Genomic DNA, 12582 nt, shown 5'->3' with positions numbered 1-12582 from the left:
GCTAAAGCACGCTAGGGATGTTCGCGCAGCAGCGCTCGTGCTTGTGCACGTGACAGTAAGCTGGTGGCCGCTTTGGTAGCACTTTCAAAAGCAGCTACTAAATGTCTCGCCCAGACCAGCGCATGCGCTGGATCAGGCGAGACCTAAAAAGTCATTGTACATGGAGTAGAATATTCCAAAGATGGGGTGATATCATCTCATAGGAGCACCAGGTAGGAGAACTGTATATCAGTTTGACAACTTGTCAAGGACTGGAAGCTGAGTTCTGCTGAGTTTTCTTCTTGACTGCCTGAGGAAAGGGTGGTTTCTCAAACTAGCCACAGGGGCACTTAATAGCACAAGTAAAGGATTTCAGGTGTCTCTTTTAGAGGGTCCCAGTTAGGAAGAACAACAATACAAATGTTAAAAAAACCTACTTGGAAATGAATTAGCTCTTCATGGAAGGCGAAGATAAATATAGAAGTTATTGGCAAGGCACCAAAGTCACCCTGACACCAGGGAAGAGGACAGAGCCAAGCAAGGACATCCCAAAGTAGATCCAGTAAATGTTCCACCTGCAAGAACTAAGATTCAAAGACAAAATGTGGTGGCAAGAGAGTGAAGAATGTCACAAAAATAGGAAAATTAATGCATGACAACACATCTATCACTAATAACTGCCTCCATATATATATGATTCAAATAGGAACTGATCTCCCACGATAAGACTCTACTTCATCTTGGATCAGGAACCTCAGATAGAATGCCCTGGACAGACCACTGTCTTGGAACATGCAATTTACAATTCTTTTACACACCCATTTCCTGAACCTCATGGCATCTGTGTGTCACATGAAAAAGAAGCCCATGTTTGACATTCCTTGGCAAGAGCTTATATCCACTTTTTTCTGCTGCCACCACTTCTGCCCGATAATCTACATGGCTGCTGGATTGCTAACACAAATAAATATGGAATTAATTGCTACGTGTGCGATGATCATGCAAAATAGCCTAGCACAAAATATCCTTCTTGCGAAGGAAGCCAGTGTTTTCAGGGTGTTGAAGATAAGAGAATGCTGTATCTTCATCCCAGTAGGGTTGTTAATGCCTATGTACTGTGTTCATGGTGGAAAGTTTTCTTAGAGAACGGCAAGAACAACATCAATGGAATTAAACAAACCTGACTCTGATTGACTGTGTGTTGTCTGAAATTATGAACAGTGTACAAGTGGGAGGAGGCATCCATTTTGAACAAGATGGTATCAAGGCCTAATTGAGGACTATGTAGCATGAGCCAGTAAAATGCACTTTAGCAAGTCATAGCAAATTTGTTTCGAATGGAATAGCACCATATCAATGTGGTACATGCAAATTCAAGAGCAAATTCACATTCTGCATGTTGTTAATGCACAAATGTTACAATAAAAAAACGTTCTCACTGCTGTAGGTGACCGCCAGCACAGAAGCACTATGCACTGAGTGTGGTGTCCTGCAACATGATGACTGACTGCACAAGTGTCGCACTTGCACCATATTCTCCTGAACACACACAATCTTTGGTAAGATCTCAGAACATATGTAATACAGTCTCCTGGCTGTGCATCACTGGTATTTCTCATGGGAGAAGGGAGGAAAATAGGGGCCTACTGATTTAGAATATACCATCCCTACAATTCACCACTGTCACTGTGTCTGCCTCGTTGTGCTGCATTATTCTTGTTACCGTATCTATGTGCTTCCTAGGTTAAGTGTTATGCAACTAGGAGTCCTCAACCAAATTCTATAAATCCTAAAATGTGTCAGGCAATTACTAACATGGCACTTTTAGACATATGCAGGCACATATATATTTGTTTTAATTCTTTGACTTATATCCACTTGTCAACATGTTTCATTGCTCCCTAGAGTTTAGTACATTTGTCAGGACTAAAATCTATTTTGTTGACTCAACATACTCACAACTCTCAGTATGTCACTCATTAGTTCCCCTATTGCTACCGAACATTGGTGGAGCATGAGTGAATACAGCTGCGTCTTATGAGATGAGAACTCCCTCCTTTCTATATCTATATGTGAGGTCCTTGTGGAGTGATGAGCTTGTAGCGATTACACACTCCATTGTTTAACTTGGAAACTCTAGAGTTATGGATAGTCTTGATCAGTCACTGATTATCATACTTTGCTGATGAAGCACAATGAAGTAGCGAGCAAGGAGGGCGTGCTCACAGCATGGCTGCCGTTGTGGGCCCCTTTGTGTAATTCAGAAGGCTGCGGTAATGTCCTCAACTTCCACATGCTTTGAAATATATAGATAAAAACTGTTAAACTATCTGAGACTACATTTCTAATAATGCTAAAGAAAATATCCAAACTATCCTACCTCTCTACTCCTGATTACTCCTGGTGGGGTATCCCAGAAAATTGTACTACTACGTACATCAGAAACATAAGAGATTATATTAAACCAAGTTAAAAAGTTAAATAATGTTTCTGCCATACTGCAAATAAATTAAAGACTGTTTCCATTTTTAAAACTTTATTTGTATCGCCATTTAACTTAATGTGTAGAACCAGCAAAATTCAAATAAACAGAAGTAACATCACTGGACTATACAGTTATCATAATTATCAGTTCATATTACATGTCATTCAACTTTGATGCGCGATTTTATGTCTCCACTGATGCCTTTCACATGGGTCCCTATTTCGTGCAATACAGCGAGGGGTTGGTGCATGCACTTAGCATGTTTTCCATGCATGACCCACATTTTCATGGGTAGGTCAATTGAAATGGAGAGATTTGTTTACAACTGCAATGAAGGTCCGTGATGGAGATGACGTGATAGGAGCGGTTCGAAGGAATGTCTTATGTGGTTGTGAAGGAACCGCCTTCATTCTCAGTACAGATTAGTGAGTAACAATGCTCTACCTTAGTGCCAATAGAGGGGGTTGATGGTTGTACAGCGGCATCTGAATGAACTTGAACCTCTTTGTCTTTCCAATCAAAGGTCCGCAACGCTAGGCAGTGCTACAAACAGTAGTCACAAATTGGGAACTGACTCGGGCCAGTTGAGCATCATCTCAAATCCTTCAGATTCCATTCCATTTCGCCCATATCTCACTTGCTTATCTCATTTTACTCCAGAACTTGTCCAAATCAACTCACTTTTATTTTTTAGTTCCTCTTGCTTTAACAACATGTCACCAATCACTGTTTAAGTGATCATCGTTTGGAAGATCATAACATGGATTATGAACCATGGCAACTACTTCAGAACATCTGCGCACATTCCTTTGAGGAGCTCCAAAAAGAGTGAAATTCATATCGGGAATTCTGGTCAATAGATTTTGTTGTAACACAACAACCAAAAAGCACGACATGGTATAAGGAGCCAAAAGATGGGATATAATGAAGTTGTGAAAGATGAACTGTAAGACACATAACGAACTACAGCGTCCTCAATCCGAAGCAAGAGTAGCAACAAAGAATGGGCTTTTTAAGCCATGAACTTCACCTGTAAGTGATTTGCTGGATTGAGTGTGTGCACGCCCCTTTCTGTTGTTTTTGGATTTTGCATTGTGGTTTCCTAGGGGCAACTGATGGCAGCACACCAGAGGAAGATAATCCCTTGCACATATGCTGCTATTGAACAAGTACACATTCCATTAGATGAAAAACTAAAATTTTAACTGTCTTCAGGCTTGCTGTACTATATTCCTTTGAGGAGTTCCCAAATGATCACATTACATATTCGGAATTGCATTCCACATATATTTGTTGAACTAAAACGACCATAATGCACTGACTTAGGCTACTGGGCACAAAGGCTGCATGTAATGAAGTTGTGAAAAATGAACTGTATGACACTTAAAGAATGGTCCATAATCCAAAGTAAGACTAGAAACAAAGAATGGGCTATTGAAGCCATGAACTGCATCTGTTTATGAATTGCTGGATTTATGGTGTGATTTCTCCATTCTGTTGGTTCTGGAAATATCGTTCGGACGATTATTTCATAGACCATGTAAAACAGTAAATACAACATTTTCAATATTAAATCATAATGAGCCACCATTTCAGCATACAAGTAATAGGTTGTACGCTCATTTTTACAAGCTGCATGTTAAAATGTTACTGTATGGCAGCAAAAAGCCACTTTTGAAAACAATTATGTACCCTAAACTTGTAGGAGCTATGTAGCACCAGCAAGTTTGTCACAAAATGTAATGCCTTAAAAACATTAGCACCACCCATGAAAATTTAGATAACCTAGTTCTATATGTTCACTTGGCAACTTGAAGGAAACCAATTGGTGGACAAGACTATTGACAGAAGGGGACTAACATAAAGATGTTCAGCCCTAATTTCAACCTGGTAGGCAAAGTTAAAATTCCCAGGTATCCACTGGCATACCGATTGTTTCTTTGTGAGTCTAATGTAAGAGATTGTGTTTCAATAAAAAATGTGAGTTACTCAAATCACGTGATCTAATAATAAATGTACAGGACAGTTTGTATGCATTCAGACTACTTACCACAAGTTACTTGTTTAGCTCACTTTCACCAGACTGACGTTCAGCAATTCGAATTACGCTTCTAATAACCATTATAAGATACTTGCCTGACATCTTTTTTCATCAACTTTGTTGGGTTGTCAGGTTATACATTCCATAGAATTACTGGTCCAGTCCCTTATATCAATTATCTATCATCTGTTCATCATACTTTTTTCCCAGAGCCTTGAGGAAGTCCAAGTGACGAAACATGTGATTGCTGTTTTAGCTCTAATTTATACAATAAAAAAAGCACATATGACATAGACTGAAGTGGGTTCATCTAATCTCTATGGTGTCAACTATGTGAATTTAAATATGCCTATTACCTTTTCTGAACTGAAAAGTATTTACATAGCATTGATACCTGTGTGCCCCCATTAGATTGGATACGATCATAAATATGTCCGACCAACAGCCAACATTGTTACAGGTAGAGCAAAAAAGAAACTTCAAACGGTTGGCCTATGAACACTGGAAAGCAGAAAACAAAGCCAGTTTGGTCCATGCCTTATTGAGCCATATAAATACAAGCTGCAGGGAGCATCACCAATGCGAATTGTTCTGACAGGATCAAGGTGAGTAATTGTTTTGTTAACAAATTCTGCATTCATATTTCGCCCACATTTAGCGTTGCCAAAGAGCTCCCACCCACCTTCATTCCACATGACCAGAATTTAAATTGCGCCTCACCCCTCCACGCATTATCCACTATAGCAAAATGTGTTTATCTCTCCCATTTGTTCACATAGGTAAGAGATTTTAAGACTTATATTCTCCTATAGAAGAAAGAGTGGTGGTGGTTGAATGTGACCGCAATGAAAATTTGCCTAGCAATGTAGATTACATGTATACATCTGTTCCTTTATGAATGTATGATGACACATGCCTTTAAAAAATAACTCCTATCACATTAATGGTGCTGTCAAATTGTGTTTGTGCTACAAAAATGTTGCTGCACATTGCAAAAGGTTCTCTGTGAAGACACACCTGACCTGAGCATGGCAGCAGTTAACAGGTTGCACCATACTCTTTAATGCGCCTGTTGGCCACTTTCTGTTTTCAAAGAAGCTCCTCCGGAAATCCCAAAGGCCCACTAGGCCTGCCCACATTTTCCCCAAATCGACTGACAGCATCACTGAAAGCTCTGTAGAAACATCTGTCAACTTAGAAGCAGATGTTCCTCACTTCAGCATGTCCAACAGAAGTCACTTTTGCTCTTGTGGAAACAGAGAAAAGAGAGACTACAATCCTTAAGCAGGTCGCGTTATCTTTATAAATCCCCAGGATCCTGCCCTCTTGCCACTCAAGTGCAGCCTTAAGCAGGGCACTCACTGCAGCAGTGAACACTCCCTTGATTAACACAGTCCCTTGCATTATCACTTCAATGTACTGAAATAATAATGGGATTGGTTGTCGCAGCTAACGTAATCCATGCATTGAAGGAGTCTTGCCTCCGAACAATGTTTTACAATTTCATATGACACATAGCTAAGCATGGACCACGCGTAAAGGCAGCTCACCATGCCTTACTGTCATACGCTGCCTGAGATTTTGTATTGCCCCGTAGGTACCTAGCCCTTTTTGCAGACAACATATGTAGCAGTCAGGTCTACAGCTCATGTTGTTTTGCATTGTCTGATGAACTCTTTCTCTAGCAGAAGTACTCTGGCCTCGAGCCTTCACTTTTGTAGGTTTGCTGGGATTCCATGCTTGATCTGGAGCACAGAAGGAACCTTTCGGATTCTGTGGTGTCCCTGCGAGTCCAGAGCTCCCCACCACTATTGCTGGCGGACTGTGGCCTAAGTGACAGAGTTTCAAATTTAACATATGTCTCTTTTAAAAGTTCTTCTTCCCCCACGGACTGTGGCTTCTGTTGAAGTTTCAGAACTTTGTATAGTAAGAAAAAAATTAATGGTAAGATAATCACGCAGGCTGCGGTACTGGCTATGGCCATAGCAGGGACCTGGGAACTTTTGTCAACGCGTAACCCATCAGTTGAGAAAACGATGCACTGGTCTTTTCTCGGCTGGAGCCCTTTTGGACAAACACATGCCATGTACTTGGTGTTTGCTTGCAAGCCGTCTATGGTGACTTTATTTTTATTGGGATCCGTACTCAGTCGCAGCATGTCCTTCTCGCCATACTTCGAGTATAGCACAGCTAAGATTGTGTTTCTTGAGGCATTCAGTGTCTTCCAAGTCAAGGTGACCCTATCCTTTGTTTCAATTACTACTTCCAGACTTTTGATAGCAGTATTCGATTCACTGAACATAGAGATGTTGACTGGTGACAGATCTTCCCTCCTGACCATGTCAGCTGGAGGGACTTTTTTGTTTGTGGTGATTGTTGTTTGTATCTTTGAGTTCTTCATGTCGAGTGCCACCATGGGTGGTTGCTTCTCTGTGGACTTGATGGTTGTCAGCACTTCAATAGAATTTACTGTTGTGGCTGCTACTGTTGTCTGCGGTGGAGACAGTGTTGACAGGAGTACAGTTGTTGATTCAAGATCTTTCTTCACAGTTGCTGGCACAGTAGCCTGCAGGTCAGTTCCGAACCTCTTTCCAAACCTGTATGGGGAGACTGTTGTGGTGACCACACCAATCACGGTGACTGTTATCGAGGCTTCGGACATGCCGGCTAGGTTTTTGGCCTTGCATCTGTATTCCCCGGCATCTTTGTATGAAATACCCGTGAGGCTTAAAATAGACCATCTGACACCATCGCCTGGAGTCTCCTGAATCACTGCAGGGAAGAAATGCAAGGGCGATAGTTAAAAAGAGGGAATTATCAAAACTCACTAAAATAACGTTTATCAACACAATATGGGTTTCAAGAAGAGAAGAGTGGTAATATATAATCTCCTGAAAAACAGTGATAACGTACCTTTCCATGGAAGTAACATTACTTGGAGAGACAATGGTAATTCCTCTGATGGAAAATACTATGGGTTGAATTATGTAACCACTGTGTCTCATCTGACAAAGAATAGTTGGGTGGAAGTTACAATTAGAAGGAAATTATGTTATCAATACTTTTTTCAAGAATCATGTGCCCCCATCCCTTTGTCTAAAATGGGCCAATAATTGGAATATAACCCAATACATCTCAATACCCCAGCTGACATCATCACATAAAGCAACATTCTAGAATGCTTATTGTTGGTGATTGTAAGAGATGCTGGACTGGGTAAAGAGAACTCTTCTTCTCCTCGCTGGGTGGCTTCTTTAATTTAAACAATATTCTGCATGAATTATATTTCTCCTACTTTTAAACACAATTCAGTTTTCGTGTTTATAAAGCTTTATTAGACCAAATATACAAATACAGCTGATTATATGGGCAAAGAATTATTAAGCCATCAATAGAGCAAAAATGGTCAAACGTAAAATAAATTCACAATATTAAATTATCACATTTAAATTAACAGTAATGGAGCAGCGTAATTTTGGCTCTACCTTTACACGTCACAAATGCATGGCATAATCATGCACTCAGCACGTTTCCTGTGTGTCCTAACGACATTAATGTATAGTGTTGTATTTGACATCATTATTGAGGTGCAGTCACTGTAGAATTAGAGAATTCATATATACTGATGCTTTAATTCATTAAATGCCAAAAGAGTGCCCCAAAACTGGTTCCATAATGCTTATTTCCGGTCCAGGAAGGACCTGGTTTGGCAGTTCGGGCTGGACTGTTCCCTTAAGGAACAGGGTCATGACTGATTTGCATATGGCTGGGTCCAAACTGGGGTGGCGTGGTGAGCAAAAGAACGATGGATTAAACCCAGATCTTTGTGACTTGGGTGAATGTTTGCATTGTTCAGCATTCCATCCATCATTTGCTCCTTTTGCATTAATTCAGTAAATGACATTTACTGTTTAGATGCTTGAAAAGAAACCTTCCTCACACTACAAAAATGTATTCACTTTAGAAACAAAAATGATTTATGTAATGTGTGCACTAATGTTTCATATATTTTATTTAAAGGCAGTTCTCAGTCATACTTATACACACGTATTCAAGATTGTACTGTATGCCACATGTAAAATGTCTCTAATGTACTGATAGTTTTACATTAATTTGTGTTCAAAAGTGCACACACGGATTAAATGTGCACCATTGAGTTAATATTTTCAATTCTCCTTACTAGTCCTATTTTCCATTCTGCATAAAATACTGTTTTCCATTTTCTGCTTGCATGTATTTTTTCTTTCAGGTGCGTTGACATGAATTCTTAGTTTGAGAACATATATACCACTGTACTAGTGTTAGAGAGAGAGAGCCTGAGAGAAGGATCTTGACAAAGAACATGGAGAGCCAGAGCGATAACTGAAGTATTCCTTTCAGCACTGTTGAAATGTGGCTTAGTTGACCAAGGACAATGTCATTCCCATGTTCAGCCTGGGACATTTCGTGAATGTTGCAGTTTACAACATGAGAATGGAAATGACAATAGACCCCTGATGATGCGAACTTAGGGGTATTGCTCTAGATATTCTGGTGAAAATAACTGATGTTCACACTGTCTGAATTTAGGCCACTTTCCTTTGGACTTTGAGAGGCTTAGACGTCTATGCTTCCTCTTTGATTCTTTACTGAGTGTGTCTTAGGCTAACACTCCTTCCCCTGTCCCAAGGAGACTCTTGAACAAGCTTCTAAAATGCTGACACCTTCCTGCACTTCCCCGTATTTTTCCTAATTTTCTGCATTTATCAAATTTTTTAGATTCTTTGGGGTTTCAAACCAGTCTCCTTAGTTTATATTCAGCTTAGATGATTTTAGATTTTACTCATCTATAGAAGAGAGAAGCAGAAACACTTCTCTGAGCACCAAATCCTGTTGCTGATCATTTGTATTGCGGTGACTGAATTACTTGTTTGCCTTATACTGGTACGCCTAAACTTCTTTAGGACGTTGGGTTTCCCAGTTGTTATTCTGTAACTTTACAGCATGGTGCTGAGATTTGTTCATTTTAACCTGACTCCTAACTTGTAATGAACCTTCTCAATTATAGTCACTGATTCCTGGTCCTTCTTGTGTAGCCAAATTGGTTACACTGTTAATTGTAATTGATTGATTTAATGCTGACTCCTTCACCTCTCAGGCAGTGAAGAAAAGGTCAATCGGAGGACAAATGGTAAGAGGGTTGGCCCAGATAACTGCACCAGTGGTAAACCAACGAAACTATTAAAACAAAAGTTAAAATCAGACTTCTTCAATAAATAGCTGTTTTTATTTTAGCAATTAGAAAAAGAGTGGAAATCGTAGAAGGAGAAGGGTAGGGAAGGGAAATAGGTGAGCATAGATCAAGACAAAGTAATGGAAAAATTATTAAAACTTCAACTAGTTGTATGAACAACAACAGCGAAATAATAATGGAAGTGTGATTAACATACTAGAACATCATATTTTTAAATCAAACATTTTATAGTGTGTTAGGTGCTTCCTCATTAAAATTTATCTGAGCATCATGCATGTAAGTAATTGACTAGAGCTATTTAATCAATATTCTAATTAAGACTTGCTTTTAACTTTGGTAGGAACAGTAAATCGAGTCAGATAGTTTTAAGCTTTTTTGTCTTATTGTTTTTTAACTGGTCGCTATGTCTAAAATAAGAGAACCGTCTTGTCTGGAATATTTCAAACAATTCCATGTCCAGATGTGCACAGACCAAGGGATTAGTTAGAGTTAGTGAAGATATATGAGTTCAAGATTTTCCTCACACTATGGATAATGGAAACAATAGAAAAGTGATGTCCAGTGACTCAAAAGGCTCGTCTCACTGCTTTTAAGCAAGTAGAAACATAAAATGATTTAAAAAAATTGAGTTATTATCATATTATGCTTGTGCTGCTTTGCCGGCAGATGGGTGCGCAGGGTTGCTCTGCTCTCGGAGCAGGGCAGGGGAGGAGTGGCTTGTCCACTCCTAAGTACACATGACTGTTTGGCCGGCCCTCTCGGGCCACCCAAAACAGCCATGTGCACTTTCCCTGTTCTCAATGCAAGCTGCATTACAGCCCCCATTCTCTGGCTGAGCTTCGAACCAGAACGCTCAGACCAATCACAACGATGCATGGTGATTGATCAGTGGGGCCTGGCTGTGCTTCCTGCTCCTTGAGTTCGACGAGTAGAGCAGGAGCAGTGATGCAGAACCCAGCGTCAGGGTAAGTTTATTATTATTTTTTTTAGATTGTGTACCCCGTCCACGCGACCCCCTCCCCCCTGTAACCCCCATGTGCCTGCTCCCCCCACCTGCGTGCCATGCGAGCCACCACTGCTCTAATCTAGAGCACTCTTTCTTCTATCAGTATCATTCTGCCTACCCCTCTGGTCTTTCTTTACCTTACATCTCTCTATACCTCGCTGATTTCTCTACAACATCTCTGGCTTCCTGCACCTGCTGCTTCACCTTTCTCAATATACTGTTGTCTTTTCCTCTCTGTCCTCCTCTCTCCTGTCCACTAACACTTCTCTTACTAAGCAGAATTGGGGGGTTTTGTCTAGCCAAAGTGACCACATAGAAAGAGTAGAGGAGGTACAAGGCAGGGGAATAAAATTAACAAGAAAATGATCAGACTTCACCGAATGCAATGGTGAGAATGATTGAAGTAGTGCTTTGATTTTCACAGTTGCAGTGAGAATGACAGATGTTTGGGGGATGTATTTGTATTATGAATATACTTAAATTAAAGATACAATTCCAAGCTAAATGTACATAGGTCTTCTTTTAAGGTTATTCACTAGTCCACTAAACAGCTATTAACAGACTATGGGCAAGAAGACCCTGGTGGATGGACGACCACCCGTGCAATGTGTCAGATAAAAAAACTGAATGAAAAATGCCTTTCCCAAAGAGCAGAGTAACAGGGAGTGAGGCTGAGGTAGAACACCACTTTGGTACGCCACTGCAGTCACCAACCAGGCACTCTTCAGAGGCTTCCTCAGCACATACCTCTAGAAATGTTGATACAGCCTTATCTCCGGTGGACCTTGTGCTTTGTGGAGGCCATGAGTTAACCCCACTGATGGCAGATGGGGGGATATAGTTCGCAAGTTGGTTGCTTGATACTCGGGATGGCAGAGGGGGTGCATTGGAAATTTGAACCTATATCCAGTCCTTTTTATGTGGTAATATGCTGCACAGGTAACTAAGAAATGGGAGGGTACCCAATTTGTTGCCGGGGGTGAGGGGTTCCTGTAGACCATATCCCCCAAGTTTCATCCCCACTAGTACAGGGGAATCGCAGACAGTAAACTGCTATCAAGTCAACCTTACCCATCCGTATCTGGCCTCCAAGAGTAGGAACATGCTGAATTGTTTGTTAAATGTTGTTATTGAAATACATTGAGATTCAAGAACCAAAAGAAATGGCTCTATCTATTCCTTTTCAGGCTTTCTTTTAGCATTATTTGGTTGGTGGACGCAGGGCAACTCGGGCATTGCTTGATTTTATGTGCCCCAGTTTCTGAAAGTTAAAAAAATAATGTAATTTTGTTTGGACTCCAAAAATCCTTAAGATGGCACGGGGCAGAAGTGCCTCAGCATAGAGAGATGATCACTCAAAATGAACTGCCTTATAATGGAAACATACCTTGTTTTGGTAACTCTACATATAATGGGATGCGAGAAGGGAGCGCTTGACCTTTCACTGACAGTGAAAAGTGGTTCAATATAACCCAGCCATTCTTAAAGACCTGAACAGACCCAGAAGCAGCTTTTGGCATGAATCGTGCAATCTTTGCGCCAAACCTGCTTGTCAAGGGCTACAAGTAGGGGTGTCTCCTTCATGTGGGCAGAGGAGCGTCCCCCACTGCTTTTGCCGTGTAGTTCCTAGGACCCCCAGGACCTGCGTGTTTTGGATGACCTAAACTGAGGACTTGGTGTGCAGACAGACTCTGGACACCAACACATGATGAGTCAGCCATTAGACCAGCGAGCTCTAAGGTGCCATTACCATCCCCCTGTATTCTACAGAAGCGTAGGTAGTTTCTGGCAATCACAGAACATGACAACCCTGATTCCTCAGCTATCGTGGAAACAAT

General features: G+C 40.8%; 1 protein-coding gene across 1 annotated transcript in view; it reads right to left on the bottom strand.

The window, feature by feature from the left end:
• Positions 1 to 2530: 2530 nt before the first annotated feature.
• The window catches only part of LRIT3 (leucine rich repeat, Ig-like and transmembrane domains 3), a 187002-nt gene continuing 176950 nt past the window's right edge, over positions 2531 to 12582 (bottom strand). Inside the window, exon 4 of the mRNA XM_085635653.1 lies at positions 2531 to 7277. Within this exon, the coding sequence (XP_085491779.1) occupies positions 6187 to 7277 (1091 nt within the window). The 3' untranslated portion in view covers positions 2531 to 6186. The remainder of the gene's footprint in view (positions 7278 to 12582) is intronic.

The sequence above is a fragment of the Triturus cristatus genome, chromosome 2_1, assembly GCF_964204655.1.
Source record: "Triturus cristatus chromosome 2_1, aTriCri1.1, whole genome shotgun sequence".
NCBI lineage: Eukaryota > Metazoa > Chordata > Amphibia > Caudata > Salamandridae > Triturus > Triturus cristatus.
The sequence above is the reverse complement of the archived record's forward strand: the minus strand, read 5'-3'. Positions and strand labels throughout refer to the sequence as shown.